This window comes from Rhinopithecus bieti, unplaced genomic scaffold (assembly GCF_001698545.2).
Source record: "Rhinopithecus bieti isolate Rb0 unplaced genomic scaffold, ASM169854v2 scaffold_21117, whole genome shotgun sequence".
Lineage (NCBI taxonomy): Eukaryota > Metazoa > Chordata > Mammalia > Primates > Cercopithecidae > Rhinopithecus > Rhinopithecus bieti.
Genome location: NW_016810185.1, coordinates 1,094,857 through 1,116,995, shown reverse-complemented (window position 1 = coordinate 1,116,995; position 22,139 = coordinate 1,094,857). Strand labels below are relative to the sequence as shown.

The following is a 22,139-nucleotide window of genomic DNA, read 5'->3' as shown; positions in this document are numbered from 1 at the left end:
GTCGCCCGGCCTAAGTTTTTTGTATTTTTAGTAGAGACGGGGTTCACATGTTAGGGCCAGGATGGTCCTCGATCTCCCTGACCGTCGTGATCCAACCCGTCTCGGCCTCCCAAAGTGCTGGGATTACAGGCTTGAGCCACCGCGCCCGGCCAAGGCCTTCCTCTTATCTCAACTGCAAGAGGCCTTCCTCTTTTACTAATCCTCCTCAGCATAGACCCTTCACGGGTGTCAGGCTGGGGGACGGTCAGGTTTTTCCCAGCCCATGAGGCCCTATTTCAGACTATCACATGGGGAGAAACCTTGGAGCATACCTGGCTTTCCAGGGCAGAGGTCCCTGCCGCTTTCCGCAGTGCATTGTGCCCCTGGTTTATCAAGACTGGAGAATGGCGATGACTTTTACCAAGCGTACTGCCTGCAAACATTTTAACAAGGCACATCCTGCACAGCCCTAGATCCCTTAAACCTTGATTCCATACAACACATGTTTTTATCAGCTCAAGGTTGGGGCAAAGTTACAGATTAACAGCATCTCAGGACAAAACAATTGTTCAGGGTACAGGTTAAAATCCAGTTTCTTATGTCTTCCTTTTCTACATAGACACAGTAACAGTCTGATCTCTCTTTCTTTCCCCTACGTATACCATACAATACTACTCAGGCATAAAATGGAACAAAATAATGTCTTTTGCAGCAACTTGGATGGAGCTGGAAGCCATTATTCTAAGTGAAGTAACTCATGAATGGAAAACCAAATATCATACGTTCTCAGTTATAAGTGGGGGCTAAGCTATGAGGATGCAAAAGCCTAAGAATGATATAATAGACTTTGGCGATGTAGGGAAAAAGGTTGGGAGGGAGGTGAGGGATAAAATATTACATATTGGGTACAATGTACACTGCTTGGGTGGCAGGTGCATAAAAATCTCTCAGAAATCACCACTGAAGAACTTATCCATGTAACAGAAAACCACCTGTACCCCAAAACTATTGAAATAAAAAAGAAACACACAAACACACAAAACTTTTAATATGACAAAACAAAGCATGCATATGTAAAGAATACAAGCAATACAAAAGCACAAAAGCATATAAAGCACAGCTGGAAAGTCTCCCTTCTGTTCCTCTGTTCACCCGTATCTTTTCCTCAGATAACTACTGTCTACAACTTGGTGTGTACATTTTCCCGCAAATACAAACATGTTTTCCTTCCTTCTTTTCTTAATAAAAAGATATATATACTATATCATATATATGTATATATGTGTGTGTATATATATACACGTATATATGTATATATATGTATATATCTCACCTCAAGTGATCCTGCCATCTTAGCCTCCTGTATATCTGGGATTACAGGTGGGAGCCACTGGGTCCAGCTGAATTAGTTATTCTTATCTGTTTCCCTTTTGCTTTGGATTGTTATTTTGTTATTATTATTTTTTTGGCCTCAAGTGATTCTCTCGCCTCTGCCTCTCAAAGTGTTAGGATTACAGGCATGAGCCATTGTGCATGGCAAGAAATATACCTTTTTTTTGGAAACAGAGTCTTACTCTGTTGCTCAGGCTGGAGTGCAATCTTGGCTCACTGCAACCTCTGCCTTCCAAGTTAAAGCAATTCTCATGCGTCAGCCTCTCTAGTAGCTGGGACTACAGGTGTTCACCACCACTCCTGGGTAATTTTTATAATTTTAGTAGAGACGAGGTTTCACGCCATGTTGACCAGGCTGGTCTCGAACCCCTGGCCACCCACCTCGGCCTCCCAAAGTGCTGGGGATTACAGGGGTGAACCACTATGCCGAGCCTTGGATTGTTATTTTGTTATTGATTTGTAGGAGCTCTTTATATAATTTGGGCATATTGTGTTTTGAATATTTGTCAATTATGTTAAGATATTTTCTTCCTGCCTGCTGTATGCTTTTCAACTTCATTTATGGTGGAAAGTTACTATTCAGGTCTTACTTGATCTCTATATCATTGAATCCCACTGACCTATTCTCCTCTATTCCCTTTGATCTCTCTTGGTCTTGTTTGTTGCTCTATTTCTTAATTTATTCCTCAGATATTGAGGTTCCTGAGGATTCTACCTCGGTTTTCTTCTCTTCTCACTCTACCTGCTCCCTCTCGGGGAGTCCACTGGTTTTCATGGCTTCAACTGTCATCCAACATGTGCCAGGGTCTCCCATAGCTACTGCTCCTAACCAGTGTCTCCCCTCAGCTCCAAACTCTGACATGCAATTACCTCCTGAAATCTCCCTGAGGGCCCACAGATGTTGCAAATTCAACATGTAGAAAACTAATCTCATTGTATTTCTTGACATGTCTTTCTTCTGAATGGTTCCTCGTTCAATCATCTGCCAAACCAGAAATGTACCTGCTCCTCACTCTTCCTCTCCTTAACATCACTCCTGACTATCTCCTCCTCACCACCTTCACTGAGAGTGTTAGGCAACACTTTATTCTCTCTCACCTCACCTAAGGCAATGGTCATGCAATAGTTGTGAGTTCTAGACTGGGCTGTGTGAGTTAGAATCCACCTACCTAGTCCTGGACCTTTGGTCAAGTGATTTAATCTCACTGGGTCTCAGTTTCATTATCTGTGAAGTGGGTATAATGAGAACAGCTCCTACATGGGGCTGTTATGTGGATTAAATGAGTCTATACTGATAAACACTTAGAATGATGCTTGGCTCTATTAGCTGCTCCTCATCCTTCTCTTCCTCCTCCCCCGCTCCTTCTCCTCTCCTAAATGTTTTCTACCTCAAATTGTTCCCCCTTTAACCCACCCTCCAATCCACTGCCAGAATGAGCTTCCTAATATGTGAATTTGATCACTTTCTTTTCCTCTTAAAATTCATCAAGGACCCTGGTTACACTCAGGTAAAGTCAGACTCCTGAGTCGGTCACCTGGCACCCTCCATTTAACTCCTGTTACTTCTCCAACCCTGTCACTTCAGGCTCTCCCCACCCCCCAATACAGAACACTTAACTCCAGCCACAGGGAACCACTTACAGTCCCCTCAATCCCCAAGGAGCTGTTCTGGTTTCCTCTGGGGTCTTGGCATGTGTTTCCCTTTTCCCTGGGATGCTCTTTCCCACTCTTTTGGTTTGGCCAACTCTCCTTTTGCCTTGCAAATGTAGCCAAGGGTTTATAATTCATCATCCATTTGGCTGCTCCTTCCCCCATGGTGAGGTTCTTGAAAGCAGTGCTTTCATATATATTTTTATCTTTGTATCTCCAAACCAGTCATTGTTTGGCATATCATAGATGCGTAACACATTTTTTTTTTTGAGCACTGAATGGACAGGTAGGGGAAACTGATGTATGTTGGAGCATCCCAGTGACATCTAATTTAAAGAAATAACTATGTTGCCCCAATTACCCAGGGCATCCCCAGCCTATGAATACAGATGAAGTCACATCAATAGCAACAATCTGGATTGCGCTGGCTCAGAGCCCATGTGTTCATGCTGGACTTCAGCCCTGTAATGCGCTCCCCAGGGACTTGGGGGAGTCTATTGGAGTGTCTCCCACAAGCTTCTCTGGGCTTTGCAGTTGCTGGACATGCACCCTAGAGTCACCACTGAAGAAGGATGGGTGCATTTGCAGTGCCGGGCTCTGGGAGGTCTATGGTGATTTTTGTGGATCTCTCTGCTTGAGAATCCCCAAAGTCTAACAGACTTTTCTGATTTCTTTTTGGAGCTCTTTTGCTCTCCATTGGAGTTGGTGCAGACTCTTCAGGGGCAGTGCTGAGCTACATGTTGGTCTTCAGCATTGCTCTTCTTTACTCCAAACAGTGGGAGAAGGTCCAGCTCCCCTAGTCCTGGCCCCTGATTCCCGTCTGATAAGTTCTCTTCCAGGAGCAGCCTCCTTGCTCTGTGAAACAGGCTTCAGCCAGTCCCCCTCCCCACCCCATGAACATCCAATCAATTCATCAGGAAGGTTTGAATTTTGTGCTGGAGTTCCTGCTAGAATATGACTTCTTCTGCTAGAGTAAGAACCCTGCCCTAGTAAAGACATGTGAGTAAGCCTCATTTCCAGAAAGGGACTGCTGCCCTTTAGGGTAGTGGCAATTCTATTGCTCTGATTGCTCCAGGAGCCCCCCAGTTTCTCCCTTCACCCTGTTATTGTGTTTGCTAAGCAGAAGTTCTCACCAGCTCTCTAGGGCAGAAACTACTGTTGCAAAACTCTTGCTCCATGTGAAGGTAACGGGATGCAATCTGGGCGGCCTAACCCCGAGAGGCTGTCCAGAGCTCTGGTCAGAGCCACAGGATTGCCCAACAGCTGTGGAGGCTCTAGCAGTGCCTGCAAGGCAGAGCAGATAAGGGCAGTGTGAATGCCTGTTGGGGGCCACAAAATGTGTCTTAGAACTGTGTAGGGCAGCTAATCACCTTATCCTAGAGTGTGGTCTGCACCTCTTCTGAAACAGTTATTCTCAGAAGAATAACTGAAGAAGAATTGGCACCACAATCAGGTGCCAAGTGAATGACCTACACCTTTCATAAGCCTTCTTGGACAATATAGGGGATGTGATCTTATGCCACACTACTACATAGTCCACATTAATGGTCCTTATCAAACTCTGGCCAAACGAACACTGCACAGAGAGTCACCTAGATTCAGCCCTTCCCTCCAGGTGCTCTCAACCTGAGATCAATCAAGAACTGTAGTGGTTGGTGGGGAAGGACAAAGAGGCCTAAGTTCTGTGTCTGTACTGCTTTCCTGCCTTCCAAACCCAGGTGTCCTGGCGGGAGTGGGGTGGGGGCAAAAGAAACTCTCACGCAGTGCTGGTGGGAAGGGCCAATGTACAACTTCTTTGGGCAATAGTTTGGCAGTTCCTTAAAAGTTAAACACGGCCGGGTGCGGTGGCTCACACCTGTAATCCCAGCACTTTGGGAGGCCGAGGCAGGCAGATCGTGAGGTCAGGAGATTGAGACCATCCTGGCTAACATGGTGAAACCCCGTCTCTATTAAAAACACAAAAAATTAGCCGGGCATGGTGGTGGGCACCTGTAGTCCCAGCTACTCAGGAGGCTGAGGCAAGAGAATGGCGTGAACCCAGGATGCGTAGCTTTCAGTGAGTCGAGATCGTGCCACTGCACTCCAGCCTGGGTGACAGAGCGAGACTCCGTCTCAAAAAAAAAAAAAAAAAAAAGTTAAACATAATGACCCATTCACGTCATTCCTAGGTATTTATGTAAAAGAAACAAGTGTATGTCTACACAAGAGAAACATAAGACAAACAAGTGTATGTCAGCAGACTCACGTGAATCTTATTTGTAATAGCCCCAAGTTGGAAACAACTCAGATGTCCATCCACAAGTGAATGCAGAGACAAACTGTGGCATATCCATACGGCGGAATACCACTCAACAATAAAATATGTTCCCGATATATGTAGCAACAAGCAGGAATCTCAACATCATGAAGCTGAGCAGAAGAAGGCAGGCAATAAAGAGGTTGTACTGTATGATTTCACTTACATAAAATTCTAGAAAATGTACATTAGCCTGTGGTGACTGAAAGCAGATCAGTATTTGCCTAGGTATGGAGGGAAAGGAAGGGAGGGAGGCCACAGAGGGGCACAAGGAAACTTTGGGGTGGATAGATATGTTTATGAAGATGGTTCACTGGCGTTTATTAAAATCAAAACTCATCAAATTGTACACTCTGTCATGTTTATCATGCGTCAGTAGTACTTCAATAAAGCTGTTAAACATAAAAAGAAACACAGCAATACAAACACAGATCCCTGAAGCTGACTCCAGACAAGAAGCTGCGGGAGAACCCAAGACAGTGCAGGCTTCACTTCTAGTGAATCAGGAAGGGTGGGCACTGGTGCTGGGTGAGTGGGGAGTGTGGAGGAGAAATGTCAGGGCTGCTGGCGTCTTATCTACAGTCATGGATTTGCTGATCCCAGAGGGACTTCAGAGAGGATGGGGCCCGACTCCTAACATTAGAGAAGAAGCCCTGAGCACTGAGGGCTTCGCCAAAGTCACCTGGCTCCTTGTGGTAGCTGCAGGGCTGGAACCACTCCCCACACCCTACTCTGTCCACAGAAGTGCTGGTGCCTTAGATCTCCAGTGTCTAGAATTCGGACTGGACAAACAAGAGGGCTGGGAAGAGCTACGGGCAGGGAGTGGATTGTGTGGGGTGGGCAAGCGGGTGGGAGGCCAGTCGTGGGCTGGTCTTGGTCTTGGTCAGGTGACCTGGGCTTCTCCTCCCTGGGCACAGGGTGGGCAGCAGCGGTCTCTCTTCTTGTAATCTGCAGAGCAAGCGTGACAGAGCAGGCCTCCGCAGAGCCTGGAAGGCAGAGGCAGGGAAGCCTGGGGTGGCCTCTGCAGCTGGCACTTCCCCAAGTGGGCGCTGAGGTCATGGAGTTCCAGCATCTTCAGGTCCACCTGAGACATCTGTTTCTCATCTCCCAGTGGAATGCCCTTGGTCTGTCTCAAGAGGTCTCCCCTCTCCTGAAGGGTGTCCTGATGCCCGACCCCTCCAGAGCCTCCACCTTCACATGGCAGCTTCTCCTGGTGGCTCACTTTCCTCTCTCCCAAGGCTGGTCCTAGCACTGTGCTCACAGACGAAGGACGGGGAGCAGCTTACACTGTACAGATGCTCCCTTCCAGATGAGAGGCCCATTTCTTGGTCAGTTCTTGGAGGGGGGCCCAATCCTGCCCCCTGGACCCCACTCCTTATCTGACCTTTCTGCTCTTCTCCTTCGTGGCTCTGCTTAGTGTTGGAAGTCAGATGTGGTAGAATGAGTGGCCAGCTGTAAGTGGCCTTTTATAAACACCCAGTTGCTGTGTCCCTCCCTTCCCTGGGGTGGGTGGGGGCTGTCAGCTGGTGGAAACTGGGCTGTTCCAGAGGGAGGAATCTGTGCCCTTCCCTTTACCTGCATGGATACCGCCGGGACAATCGGCCAAAGATCTTGCTACAGGCCACACAGCACCCAGGGGCCATGGAAGAAAGATGCTGGAGCCTCTGCCACAGGCGGTCCTTCTCTCTGATGGGGGATGAAGGTGGAGAGACATAGACAGAGGCAGAGATCAAAAGACAGAAATGGGAAATGACTCAGACAGAGAGACAGAGAGGAACAGAGGGAATCACACAGACAGGAAGAGAGAGACAGAGAGGGTGATGGAGGGAATCACATGGACACACACAGAAATAAAAAGAGATTCAGAGACAGGGACAGAAACAAGAGCAGAGACGCAGAAAGACAGAGACACAGCAATGGAGGGGGATACAAAGATGGACAGAGAAAGATGGTTACTCAGAGAGAGAGGGGTAGAGAGAAGGGGAAAGAGGGAGAGAGAGACAAAGAGAGAGAGTGAAAGAGAGAGAGAGAGAGAGAAAGCCAGAGGATTGGAGAGAGACAGAGAGTGACAGAGAAGTTGAGAGATAAATAGAGGGAGACACACATAGAGAAAGAGACAAAGAGACAGAGAAAATGGAGACAGAGGGGAAGAGACAGATATGGAGACAGATGGAGAGATAGAGAAAGAGACACAGGGGCCAGAGAAAGACAGAGAGGAATGAAGAGACGGTGAGAGACACATACAAGAGATCAGAATGCGTCTGACACCTGGCCTCCTCTTCGCCCAAAATAACCTTGACCCATGATTTAAGGACCCATTATTTAAGCACAAAGGAGTGCTCACTGATCACAGAGCCCCCTGGGGTTTCTTGCTCCAGACACTTACAGCACATCTTGCCTACTGTCTCTTATCTGGCACTTAGTACAAACTGCCTTGGTATTTATTTACGTGTATGCCCTTGCAAAACTGATTTCACTGCCTTTTTTTTTTTTTTTTTGCGAGAGCATCTAACTCTGTTGCCCAGGCTGGAGTTCAGTAGCATGATCACAGCTCACTGCAGCCTTGACCTCCTGGGCTCAGGTGATCCTCACACTTTAGCCTTCCAAGTAGCTGGGACTATAGGCGTGTGCCTGGCTACTTTTTTGTAGAGATGGGGTTTCGACATGTTGCCCAGACTGGTCTTGAACCCTGCCTCAACCTCCTAAAGTGTTGGGATTACAGGCATGAACCACCATGCCCCGCCTTCACTCCCTTTTGAAAAGATATTTAGGAAGAAGGGTTATTTTAAATTTGTATCAAAATAATACATACACGTGATTTAAAAATAAAATCATACAAAAGTGCTCATATCAAAAGACCTCCCTCTCTTTCTCGTTCTCAGTGGCAAACCATTTCTGACATCGTTTTGCTTTCTCTCCTTGAAATTACTTCCATATTTAAGTAATATGCTCCTTTATCTCCTTCTTTGTTTATCAATAGAGAACATTCTCTATAGAGCTCCCTCCTTTGATATCAGAGGATTTAGCTTATATATTACCATCCTCACTAACTCACCATCCTCACATAGTTATATTCCTACTTTTAGTTCCTCTATTGGCTACTATTGTAATTTTTTTTTTTTTTTTTTTTGAGATAGAGTCTGTCTCTGTCACCCAGGCTAGAGTGCTGTGGCATGATTTTGGCTAACTGCAACCTCCGCCTCCTGGGTTCAAGTGATTCTCCTGCCTTAACCTCCCAAGTAGCTGGGATTACAGGCATGTGCCACCATGCCTGGCTAGTTTTTGTATTTTTAGTAGAGATGGGGTTTCAGCATGTTGGCCAGGCTGGTCTCAAACTCCTGACCTCAGCCTTGGACTTCCAAAGTGCTGAGATGACAGGCATGAGCCACCGTGCCCAGGCTACCATTGTAATTTTTACAGAATGTACTCACATATTTATTTCTTCATCTACTAACTATAGGTAGTATCCTTATGACTTCTGTTCTGTAATATGATGATGCCAGCATCTCTTCCTTTCAGCTCACCTCTTTCCTCCACCTTCTAACTTGCCATCTTTTCTCACAGCATCCAAAATGGTAGCCACTACCCCACATGTGGCTATTTATATTTAATTTAATTAAAATATTAATACATAAAATAAAAACTTTAGTTCCTTAGTTGCACCGGCTCAATATTTCAAGTGCTTTATCTCTACATGTGACTACCAGCTACCATACTGGACAGCATAAATATACAACCTTTATAGAACATTCTATCAGATTCTATTCTATACATAATATTGTTAAAGTGGTAGGATTTACATTCTGTTTCTATAATTACATAATTGCTTTCTGTGCTTTGCTTTTAAGTTGATTCTATCCTTGAAAAAAATTAATGAATAATATTTACATTATTAGATAATATATATACATATTTCTTCCCAACGAGCTAAGATACCCTCTATAACACGTTCCTTCTTGGAAGGCTTTTGGTTTTCTGGGAGTTTTTAATTGCCTTTCTTTTTTCCTTGCATTACTTGCCTTTAACATATTATTTTCCTCCCAATTCTTCATCATTTCAGGTGTTCTCTTGATTCCCTTTCTCCCCAGATACCTTCCTCCTGCGTCCTTGGTCCTTCTGCTACAGTCTAGACTAATTGCTCCCTGGGCTTGCTGCCCACTTATCATCTTGGGAATTCCCTTTTCTTCTCTCCTAGGCTAAAGCAATTTTTTTTTTTTTCCTGAATTCCACATCTTCTCCTTTCTTGGCTTACTTCCTTGTTTTTCTGGAGCACATCCTCAACTAACTTCCTATGAAAGGCTATGTGGGAGGTAAATTTTCTGAAATCTGTCTATGTGAAAATGTCTTTACTCCACCACCTCCCCCACTTCACTCATGGTTTGTCTGGAAACAAGATTCTAGGGCAAAAGTCAGTTTTTCTCAGAACTTAAAAAGAATTGCACCATAGACTGTTTACATGATTGGATTCTACTTCTTTTATAGGTGATCTGTCTTTTTTTCTAGACTATCTTAGGACATTCTCCTTATCTGTTTTACTGAAATTTCATAATGATGTATCTGTGGGCTTTGTTTTGTTTTTCAATTCTTTGCTCAGTGAAATCTTCAAATCTGAAGATCTGTGTCCATCAGAGCTGGGGAATTCTCTCACATCTTAATTTTTGCTATGTTTCATTTGTTTCTCTCCTCACAGTTAGAAAGGACATTGGAATTCAGAGACTGATTATCTGTATGTTTAATTATTTCTCTCCTGACTCCCATCTCTCTATGCTTTTTACTCTACTTTCTAAGAGGGTGCCTCATCTTTCTCTTCTAATCATTTTAGTGAATTGAGAAAAATTCAGTGATCATAATTTTAATTTAATTTTTAATTTCCAAGAATGTTTCTTATCTTTTGACAGATGCTTTTTATAGCATCCTGTTTCATGGAAGATGGATCTTTTTCCTTTATTTATCTTCATCTCTTCCCTTTATGTTCTAGACTCTCCTCAAATATCTAGGGATCCTTGGTTGTCATTTTATGTGTAAGAAAGAGCCAATAAAAGCTGTTTAGAGCTCTGAATAGTGGACAGGAATGGTTGACTAGTGGCTTCCCTTTAGTGGGGACTGGGCAGGGAGCTACCTGCTACAACCAGACACCCAAATGTCAGGACAAACTGGTCTTTTATTTGGGGCACTTAAATTCCTTTAACGAAGGATCTTTTGGTCATTTGCTTGGGAGATAGGCCCCTGAGTGCTGGATATTCTGCATGTGGGGAGGCAGGCAGAAGGCAGCAGGTATGGACTGTTCTTTCTAATGACTTTATGTCTCATCTCACTTCTGTCATCTGTGGCTCTGGGATCTCTGGATCCTACAAAAAACTTGGGCTTCACACAGTATCCACTTCTCCATCCATTTTCCAGCTTCTGGAAATTAGTTGAAATCTCTCCTCTGTGGTTAGCTCCTCCACTTTTCTCTCCGTTTTAAGTTTTAGTCTTTTATAGTCATTTTAGAGAAATTTCAGGATGGAGAATAGATAAGATGTGGGCAGTCCACCATCCTGATGCAGAAGTCAACCTTGGGGGCAATTTTTTTTTCCTTTTTCTTTTCGTTTTTTGCTTAGGGTCGTATTTTCCATAAGCTTCTGCCAGGGACATTGTATTACATAGTTTAATGTTGCCTGCCTGAGAACCTGTGATTAATCACCTTTGCACTGGGAAGCTAGTGCTGATGAACTGGTATATTTTCTTTGGATGGGAAGTGAGATTTAGTCACTCTGTCTTTCCCTTTTTGATCCTGCTACCAATATGCTCAGTGCTGAGTTCTAACACTAACCCTAATCCCAACACTTTGGGGATATATACTTTTTGTTTTCTATTACATGTTCCATTTAATTTTCTTTCTTTTTTTTTTTTTTTTTTTTGAGATGGAGTTTCACTCTTGTCGCTCAGGCTGGAGTGCAGTGGCATGATCTCAGCTCACTGCAACCTCCGCCTCCCGGGTTCAAGTGATTCTCCTGCCTCAGCCTCCTGAGTAGCAGGGATTACAGGTGCCCAGTTAATTTTTGTATTTTTAGTAGAGACAGGTTTTCACCATGTTGGTCAGGCTGGTCTCGAACTCCTGAACTCAGGTGATTCATCCACCTTGCCCTCCTAAAGTGCTGGGATTACAGGCCTGTGAGCCACTGCACCCGGCCATGTTCCATTTAATTTTCTAGTTTTCTTTAACAATCACGTATATATGTCTTTTATTGTTGGCTATCTTAAATTATTTCATGAGGTCAATACTTCACTTTTTATATCTCTTTTCCTCCCAATTGACAGTAAATCCTTTGGAAGAACTATTCCTTAAATTATTATTTGTCCTTTCCAAGTTGATGTCTCCTTTTTCTCACCCTTAATACCATTTGGATATTGTGTAAGAGGATTTAGTTCTAAATGACCCCTCACCTGAAATCCTAGCACTTTGGGAGGCCGAGCTGGGTGGATCAATTGAGGTCAGGAGTTCAAGACCAGCCTGACCAACATGGTGAAATCCTGTCTCTACCAAAATACAAAAATTAGCCCGGCGTGGTGGCACGCACCTGTAGTCCCAGCTACTTGGAAGGCTGAGGCAGGAGAATCACTTGAATGGGGGAGGTAGAGGCTGCAGTGAGCCGAGATGGCACCACTGCACTCCAGCCTGGGTGACAGAGCGAGACTCTGTTAAAAAAAAAAAAAAAGACCCCTTAGCAACCTTCCAATTTTAATGGAACCTGACTCCACTGGTCTCCTGTTTCCTGAACTGTATGAGAGGATAACATATGTATGTGAACTCTCTTTCTACCCAACTAAAGGGCAGGAATTATGCTTCACGCATCTTCCCCATCTCTCAGTGAGCTTAATGGTTTGGAGCTGACCGTGGTGAGCCCAGCCACTGGAACCTAGAACAGCTGACCCAGGGCAGGTCCACAGGCCCAGGGTCTGAGGAAGTCCCGTGGGCAGGTAGGTGTAGGACACGTGATCACCTCTGGGTTCTCCCTGGTGTCTTTTTCCTCCTCCTCCTAATTCCTTCTCAACCCATGGTTCTTTTCTCCTCCCTAACCTCAGTAGGTGTGTGTATGTGGGGGTGGGTCTGGGTGGTAGTATGCATTATTGTCAGGGGACTCTATACAATTAATATGCTATGTGTCCTAGGTGACCAAGTCTGCCTTTTTTTTTTAAAATGGAGTCTCGCTCTGTCCCCCAGGCTGGAGTGCAGTGGTGTGATCTTGGCTCACTGCAACTTCTGCCTTCCGGGTTCAAGTGATTCTCTTGCCTCAACCTCCCAAGTAGCTGGGACTACAGGCATGCGCCACCATGCCCGGCTAATTTTTGTATTTTTAGTATAGATGTGGTTTCACTACATTGGCCAGATTGGTCTTGAACACCTGACCTCATGATCCGCCCACCTTGGCCTTCCAAAGTACTGGGATTACAGGTGTGAGCCACTGCGCCCGGCCAAGTCTGTCTTGTTTCTGACCCTCAGTTTCCTTTTCTGTAAAATGGGGATAACAGCAGGGAGTGGCTAAAAGAAACAGAAGAGTAAGCATATATAAAAGTTCTAGAACCCTGCTTGGGAGCTGTGAGTGGAGTAGAATTTTCATGCTCCGGATTCCACATCCCTTATCGTTCCCCCATCTGTCTCCCCTTTCCCACTGTCCCCATCCTTACTGGATCAGTTCCAACACCCGCCTCTTCATGGCCTGGACCAAGTCCCGCTGCCCTCCAAGCTCCTCCTGGTACACGGCGTCCCTTTTCTCAGCCTCCTGTTGCTTCTGCTCCAGCCGTGCCTGCAGCTCGGCTCTCTCTTCCTGACACCTGGGTACAGAAGGAAGACTAAGTTCTCAGGGGGCAAAACTCAGCCTTTGTGCCTGAGCTAGGCTGGGCCTCTGCCGGATAGGGAGCCCATGGGAGACACTGGTGATGTCCCCGGCAGCTGAAGTCCACACACATACACACACACACAACAATACACACCACACCACACACGAAATGCACACACATAATACAATATAACACAAGAGACATAACACCCAACAGAACACCTATATACAATACACACAACACACACAACCCCCACACATTGTAACACAGATAATACTACACACAACACATACACACAATGCATATACGCAACACAATAACAACACACAATATAACACAGACACACAACTCAACATATACCCAACACAACACAAATGCAGCCCATACACATAACAGCATTCACACAAAACACAACACATACACACAACACAAAACACAACACACACAATGCACTCACACAATACCACACATAACAACAGATACAACACCCAACAGAACACATATACACCACACAACATATACACGCAAGACAATACACACAACACAACAACCCCTACATATCATAACACACACAATACAACACACAGCACACACAGAACACTCCCTACATTTTATAACACACACAATACAACACACGGCACACACACAACACATATAGACAATGCAACACATACACAACACACAGTATAACACATACACACAACTCAATACATGCACAACACACACATAACCCATACACATAACACAACACACAAACACAACATGTATGCACAGCACAAAACACACAGTACAACACATACTACACAGCATACACAGACACAGCACACTACATACATGTTCATAATGCACATGTAACGACACGTTGTACACACCACACAATCACACAACACAATGCACATGCATAACATGCACACACAACACAACACACAACATACGCAATACAACACAAAATGCAACACAGCATATACACAACACACAGCACACACATCTACAACACAACACACACCCTAATATACACAAAGTATAACAGAACACATACACACAACAGAAGACACACTTACAATGCTACACGCATATAATTTATACATATAATACAATACATACACACACCACAACACACCACATATCACAACATACATAACGCACACACAATACAATACACACAACGCAACACATATATAATGCACACACCACACACATAAACAGAACACAAACAACACAACATATAAACACACACTTGCACAACACACACAACAGACATCCATAATGCAGACACACAACACAACATGCACACAATGTGTGTGCGTTTACACACATATATGCAATGCACACACCACACACTGAACTGCACACTGTGTGTTGCCTGACACCTACGAACTGACTCCTCACCAACTATTCAGAGAAATGAAAACAGGGCCCTGCCCTGAGTGTTCCTTTAGAGGGAGGGGATGAGCCAACATTTCCTCCTGGCGGCTTTGTTTTCAAACGTTTGCAGTTAAAATGTAACTTTCTTGAAAGGTGTGTTCAGGATCGTGGCAGCTCTCTGGAGGGAAGGCAGATGCCTGGGAACCCAGGCTGGATGGTCGGTGCCCAGCTGGAAATAATTGTGTGTGGAAGGGGAACAGTGAAGGATTTAGGGCGAATTTTCTTTAAAATATTTTTTAAAAGTTATGTGACATTGTCTTTTCAATTAAAAGTAATAGTAAAATATGGCTTTCCTAAATTTGTTTTAGTTTTGGGCTTGGTAGCATCTCAGTTCCACTCTTGGTTTTTCTTTTTGTCTGTAGTGGTTTTCTGAAAAGTTCCAAGAAGACCGCTGGACTGGAAATAAAAAAGACCTGGCCCCAGGGCCCAGCCTCTGGCTCAGCTGGGAGGCCCCTGGCTCAGTTGGGAGGGCGTTGCAATGGCAGATGGCATGGGTGAGAGTCCCGGTGCTCAGGATGCATGTACGTGTCTGTGCCGGTGTGTGTCCTGGGGCTTGAGCGTGTTTGAGTGGAAGAGGCTTGCAAGAGGCTTGACAATGAATTGAACATGCAATTTTAAAACACCTCCTTTTAGCATGTTGCAGGGAAGAAAGTTGGGTGGGCCATGACATCAAACTGTTAGCAGCCCAGCCACTGACATTCCAGAGTTCAGTCACTGCAACCCCAAGAGCGTTCTGGTGCTCAGGCACGGAGCAGGGCCATGTTTTTAATTTTAATGAACATTCTAGTCTTTTGGCACCTCATTTCTTAGCTGCTGACTTTAATTTTCCCGAGCCAGTTTACTTGCCCTGTGATCCTGGGCCCTTAATGTGATCACCGTGGTGTTTGCATATGTCTCTTGGGTGGGAAAGAACACTTACTTAGCACCTACTGTGTGCCAAGGGACGTTTAGGTGCCAGGAATAAAGCAGAGCCTATGGATCTTATAGTGTTTGCGGCAGGGGTAAAATAAATGATAGACTCGTAAAATAACTAAACTAAGTGCTGTGACAGAGACAAAGGAGAGGCTAAGACAGAGACCAGGGAGGGCTCTTGGAGAGGCTCCTCAGACAAGGTGAAATGGAAGCTGAACTAGAAGATGAAAAATCAGCAATGTAGAGCCAGGCATGGGCACATGCAAAGGTCTGCAAGTTGGAAAGAGCTGAGCTTGTTTGAGGAACTGAAAGACGAATGATTCTGGGCTGCCACAAAGGGCAGTGGGGGGCTGGGAAGGCAGGAGAGGAGTGGGGAGGTGGGCAGGACCTGAGCTGTCTGCCAGCAGCCCAGGAAAAGTGGATGTTAATCTCAGTGAAATGGGGAGCCCTGAAGTATTTTCATCAGGGAGTGATGGATACTTCTAGCACATGAGGGGACATGGAAGGAATTAGTTTACTGAGCACTTACTATATGCCAGGCCCAAGCTTAGTGTTTTATAGCCCCATTCATTTAGTTTTCACAATTTTAAGAGACAGATAATATAATCCTCATTTTACAAGAGAGAAGAGTAGAACCTCAGAGAAGGGGTGACACTTGCCCAGGGTCACACAGCTTGATGAGTGGAGGGAGCAGAAATCTGGACACAGGCCAGCCCAGATCAAAACTCTTTTGCCTCCCTACGCCTTTATCCAGGTAAAGCCCTGATCACCAGTGATTCCTGGCACCGGTGCCAAGTGGGCAGCAGGTGGGAGGGAGGGAGGGAAGGATGCTGATGGAGGCTGGCAGGCCTCAAAGGAGCTCAGTGCTGCTGTGCAGGGGTTGGGGGGACATGTGACATCTGCCTAGTTCCCCATCCTGAGGACCTCTTCAGCTGATGCTTGTCCTAATTTCTTTTGCTCGAGGTCTTACTCCCAGCGCAGAGGACACCCACCTGCTTGGAAAGATTGCCTCGCGAGCATCTGAGCTGGGAAGAGAAACCTTAGCCACCCTACCATCTCCTTTTGCGAATCAGGGACCTGAGGCCCAGAGAGGGCAGGCCACTGTCCCCAGGGGCCCACAGCCAGAAAGCTGTGAGGTGGGTGTTGGAAGCTCCATGTCTCAGCCCAAAGTCCATTTTCACAGCCCCATGGGCCTGCCCTGGGCCTGCTGCCTTCGGGTCGGCTGTGGCTCACCTCTGCCCCCAGTCTGTGCTCTGCGTGGGACTTCTACCACCCTTCCACTGCCCTCCATACCACAGCCTGAGTGAGCCTTTAAATACAGAAGTCAGACAGAGAAACGTCCCTGCACTAAACCCTGCCCCAGCCTCTGGTAGCACAAAGAAGAATTCCAGTGCCTCACTCTGTCTTTGAGGCCCCTGGCTCCGACTCTGCGCCTCTCTCCTCTGCTCAGCCATATCCCGTATGCATTTGGCCTGCCTGTCCACAAACACATGTCTTCTGGCCATTCCTCTGGCCGCAGCACTTCTCACTAATATTTGAACAGTCCAGTCTCTCATGTGGTTGTGGCTTCTGCTCAAACGTCACCTCAGAGAGGACTTCCTGGCCCCCAGTCTGACTGACTATCCTTTGTCCGTGCCCTTCCCTGCCTTTGTTTTTTTCCCTAACATCTATCCAATGGCCATTGGATTGCTATCTGTTTATCTGTACCAGGTCTTCTAGAGCAGGCTGGGCCAGGTTTGTTCACCACACTGCTCATGGCCACTGTGGAAGCATAATAAATGTCCATGGAATGAATGGGTCCCTCGGCACTTCTATTCTCTGTGTTGAGGAACTCATCGCCAGCTTGATGCCCATGGGCTCCTTTCTTGGGAGTGAGCTTTGTCCTTAGCTCCCTGGGTCCCAGGCATCAGGGTAGCACATCCTCTTCTGAGCCTCAGGGTCAGCTTTACTCACCATCCTTACTCTGAGGACTCCAGGATCGATCGCCCAGCCCACACTTCCCTCCTGAGTTCCACACTCAGCTGCTTGTCCAGCAGTCCCTGTCTAACATGTCTAACAGGTGTCTTAAACATAACATGTTCAAAAACAAGCTCTGACTTTCCCCACAAACCTGCCCTCCCACAGCCCGCACACTTCAGTTAACGGTGACTAGCTTTCCAGCTGATCAGGTCGAAAAGCTCAGAGTCATTCTCAACTTCTGTCTTTCTTTTAGACCGCATATCCAATCCTCAGGAAGTTCTACTTCACGCTTCATCCAAAGCCCAGCAGCTTCTCCTTGCTCCGTGCTGCCAGCCCAGTCTGAGCACCCCCACTCTCCCCTGCGCGGTAGGGTCCTCACTGGACTCTCTGTGTTCAGCTTGCCTGCTAACAGGCCAACTCCAAGGGGCCTTTAAAACACACATGAAGCCGGGTACCGTGGCTCATGCCTGTAATCTCTACACTTTGGGAGGCCAAGGTGGGTGGATCACCTGAAGTCAGGAGTTTGAGACCAGCCTGGCCAACATGACGAAACTCCATCTCTACTAAAAACACAAAAAATTAGCTGGCTATGGTTGCGGGCATCTGTAATCCCAGCTACTCAGGAGGTTGAGGCAGGAGAATCACTTGAACCCAGGAGGCGGAGGTTGTGGTGAGCCGAGATGGCATCACTGCACTCCAGCCTGGGCAGCAGGAGCGAAACTCTGTCTCAAAAACAAAAACAAAAAACAAAACCACAAAACCACCACCAACAAAAAACATGTCAGCCTCTGACAGGCTGATCTATAGAGGAAGTGGACTGGTGTTGCCTAGAGCCGGGAAAGGAATGAGGAGTGGCTGCTAACGGGTACAGCGTTTTTCCTTGGGGAGATGGAAATGTTCTGAAATTGATTGAGGTGGTGGATGCATAACTCTTGAATATACTAAAAACCATTTAATTGTTAAGCATTTGGAAAAGCATATAAACATCTTTTTGACATTAAAAAACGTCAAGTCCCTCTCCTGCTCTGAGCCCTCAGTGGCTCCCATCTTCCTCTGAGTCAAAGTCAAGGCCCTTCCCATGCCTCACAGGCTCTCTCTAACCTGCCTCCTTGGCTCACCTGACCTTTTCCCACATCCTCTCCCTCCTTCACTCTACTGGGGCCCAGAAGGCCTCCTTGATGTTCCTAGAAGCTGCCCTGCCCGTCCCCCATCAGGGCCTTTGTTTTTGCTGTCCCCGCAGCCTGGAACATTCTACCGAATAGTTAAAGGGCTCGATCCTCACTTCCTTCAGGTCTTTAGATCAATGTCACATTTTCAGGAAGGTCTTCCCTGGCCATGTTACCTTATTAAAATGTAAAATACCACACCAACACGTCCCGTTCCTCTTGTCTGCTTTATGTCTTCTTCTTATAACTTATTCCAATCTGACATCCTAGGTACTTCACTTGCTAATCACATTTATTGCTTCACCCACTAGAATGCGAGCTCCATAAAGGCAGGTGTTTGGCCTGTTTTTTCTGTGAGAGGATTTCCCGTACCTAGGACAGGCCTGGCTCAGAGTGGGTGCACAGAGTGTTTGTGGAATGACTAAATGATGAGTGACAGGTGGCCGGAGCACTGTGGTCTGTGAGACAGGGCCCCCAGCAAAGGGAGCAGCCGGGGCCAGGCCATCTCTCTACAACCTCCCAGCTGCTCCTCCTAGCTTGTCTTGATCCCTTGAAGACTCTCGTGTGGGCAGAACCCCCATGGTCATTTGGGTCCTGAATCATGGAAACCTTTGCTGACCACACTGTGGGCTCAGCTGAGTGTGGAGTGGGAGGAGCCCGAGGGACCCTTTTGGGTTGATTTCTGGGCTCCTGGGCCTCTCTCCCCTCCAAAGCAGAGAGTTAGCAGGCTTCCCAGTGATTCAGGCTGAATCACAGCTACTCAGGCCCTGCTGGAGTCTGACTGGTATCTGTTGGACCTGGGGCAGGTGTTAGCCATGTGGGAGGGAGAGACAGGGGCTGGTGGGCAGACCGAGGCACCCGGAGACCACAGGAGAGAGACACAGAGAGGCTGATTCAGGCCACGGAAGATCTCTGCAGGGAGAAGAGACTTTAAAAAATAAATTATGGGCTGGGTGTGCTGGCTCATGCCTATAACCCTAGCACTTTGGAAGGCTGAAGCTTGAGCCTAGGAATCTGAGACCAGTCTGCGCCATGTAGTAAGACCTCGTCTCTACAAAAAGAGAGAGAGAGAAACTGAGACCCGAGAGACTGAGGACTGAGGGGCATAGTAGAGACAGACAGCGTGCTGTGGGCCCCTGAGGTCAATGTGATGATGGAAGATGAAGACACTGGATGGTGAGAGACACTGAGCAAGAGAAACGGAGAGACTGAAGTGCAGGCACCTGACATGCTGCCTGAGCTGGGCGTCTGAGCCCACTGATTCTGGAGTCAGCTGCAGGCCTTGAATCTCAGCTCCCCTGCTAACCAGCCAATGGTGGGTGAATTGTGCAGCATCTTTGAGCCTCAGCTTCCTCCTCCATAAAATGGGGGTTCTATAGAACTCATCTCATAAGGGTGTTACGCAGAAGCACCTACAGCAGGGCCTGGGACATAGTAAATGCTCAGTAAATGATAGCTATGATTATGAGAGGGTGAGAGGTGGTGTAACAGGAAGAAGCAAATGAGACGCAAAGAAACCGAGTAAAAGAGGGAGACAGAAAGAGATGGGGGAAAGAAGGCCAGTGGAGTAGGGAGGCAGAGGGTGGAAAAGAGAGAGGAGCTGCCCAGGGGAGGCAGCAGAGGGAGGCAGGGGTGAGGGTGGGAGGGAAGCAGGCCAGGAGGTGGGGCCTCTCCTGGAGCTGCTCTGGGAGGCCTATGAGAAAGGGATGCACAGGGGAGGGAGGGTGGAGCCCTGGGATCAGGAGCAATGCCCTGCAGGCCTCAGATCCCAAAGGTGTGCCCAGCCCAGGACCTGGTGCACAGGAGATTCTCACAAGACCTCATTGACTTGACCGTGATTGACAGCAGGACTCAGGGAGCACCTTCCAGTGCCCTGTGCTGTGGGTTGCCAAGGTTACCTGCTGAGCTGCTCCTGAAGTGCCTGCAGCTCCCTGTCCTGCTTCCTCAGCAGCTGCTCCTGGTGCTGGGTCTGCTCCTCGGCCTTCCGGAGCCCAAGTCTGAGGCTCTGGGGAGTGGAAGGAGGGGAGGAGGAGGCTGAAGGAGAAGGACAGAGACCCCAACACCGGGGCTGACCTGAACAACATTCCCGAGAGATCCCAGGCCATACCCTGGCAGGGCTGGGGGCAGTGCTGGGAGCTCTGATGCCTGACTCTGTCTTAGGCCTTGCTTCTGGGTGAACCTGGGCCACTGTTTCTTCCTTCACTGAAGGGTGGAAGTTATAAACTCAGAAACTTGCAAGTTCCTGGCTTGGTGACAATCTTGAGTGACCTCCAGGAGAAGCATCTACCACAGGAACAACTAGGTGGGCTCTGCAACAGTAGAACTTAGATTTGGGGACGAGACCTACCATCATGAGGATATGGAACTGGAGAGGAAGTAACTGCCTGGAAGAACTGCTGGGAAGGGATCTCAAACTCCAATGCCTACTGGGGTTGGGCAAGAAGTATTGCTGAATAAAGTGGGTCTAGCGTGAGGCAATAGGGAGATGTGGGGACTGTGGTGGCCTGAAGAATGCATGGCTTTCAAAGGCATTCCCAAATAATAATCCTGAGTGGGCCAATAAAAATTGATCCATGGGAGGGAATGGTCCCAGGCTACCATTTCAGACCCTCATCTGTGGGCCAGGTCAGAGAGGGGAGAATAACCAGGTATGGAGCTCAACTGTTCTCACCTTGATCTCGTCCTGCAGGGACACCTCGGCTTGCTCCTCCCTTCTGGCCACAAGGGTAACTTCTATTTGCACTTGTGGATTCTCCACGGTAGAGCCTTTCTTTGTTGTGACTCCCTGAAGGACCCAGGGCTCCCCCAGGATGCTAGAGTCCTCCGATCCCTGCCTGGTCCCGGATACTGTTCCCGCTATGGCCCCTCTGGGGCTGGGCATCAGCAGCCTCTGGACATGACTCCACTCTGGTTCCTTTTCATGAGTATCCTCTGTTGTTCTCTGACCCTCTGCACCCAGCAGAACCCCTGTGCTCTCAGCCTCCATCCCTATCACCTCCTTCTGAGTACCCATAGCCCCCTTCCCCTGTCCCTGGGTGCTGGGTGTTGAGTTCCCCAGAAACATCTCAATCCATGGGGTTCCTTCCTCCTGGTCCAGTTGAAGCTCCTCCTCTTCTGGTTCCCACATACTCTGGGGGTACCTATGTCTCCTGGAATTTCCCCCCTTCTTTTCCAAAAAGAAAGGAAGATGCCTTTGTTGCTGGGACCTGGGCAGCCCTGCCAACTGCTGTCCACTGGGTGCATCTTGCAGACAGACAGCTTGACTGGTGTGTGAGTCTTCAATCTGGACATTTTCGGGCCCTCCATATGCAGCTGGGATCTGTGGAGAGGACCCCAAACCAGTCACCCCTCTCAGCACCAATTCACTGACCTGGTGCATGGGAGAGGCCACAGTGCTGATCTAATGGGCTTGCTAAATAGATAGGTACCAGGTCCTCTCACTGGAAACTTTGATTTATCAAACCTCAAATCTGACTTTTAGCAACACCCAGGTGATCTGAGCGCCATGCTTTGGTCTGGTGAGGGACAGCAGTACATCC

At 47.2% G+C, this 22,139-nt stretch overlaps 1 protein-coding gene across 1 annotated transcript in view; it reads right to left on the bottom strand.

The window, feature by feature from the left end:
• Positions 1–5,664: 5,664 nt before the first annotated feature.
• The window catches only part of RUFY4 (RUN and FYVE domain containing 4), a 65,011-nt gene continuing 48,536 nt past the window's right edge, over positions 5,665–22,139 (bottom strand). Inside the window, exons 9-13 of the mRNA XM_017891573.1 lie at positions 21,272–21,919; positions 20,499–20,605; positions 12,986–13,132; positions 6,893–7,003; positions 5,665–6,303 (exon numbers count right to left, since the gene is read on the bottom strand). Coding sequence (XP_017747062.1) covers positions 6,201–6,303; positions 6,893–7,003; positions 12,986–13,132; positions 20,499–20,605; positions 21,272–21,919 — 1,116 coding nt within the window. The 3' untranslated portion in view covers positions 5,665–6,200. The remainder of the gene's footprint in view (positions 6,304–6,892; positions 7,004–12,985; positions 13,133–20,498; positions 20,606–21,271; positions 21,920–22,139) is intronic.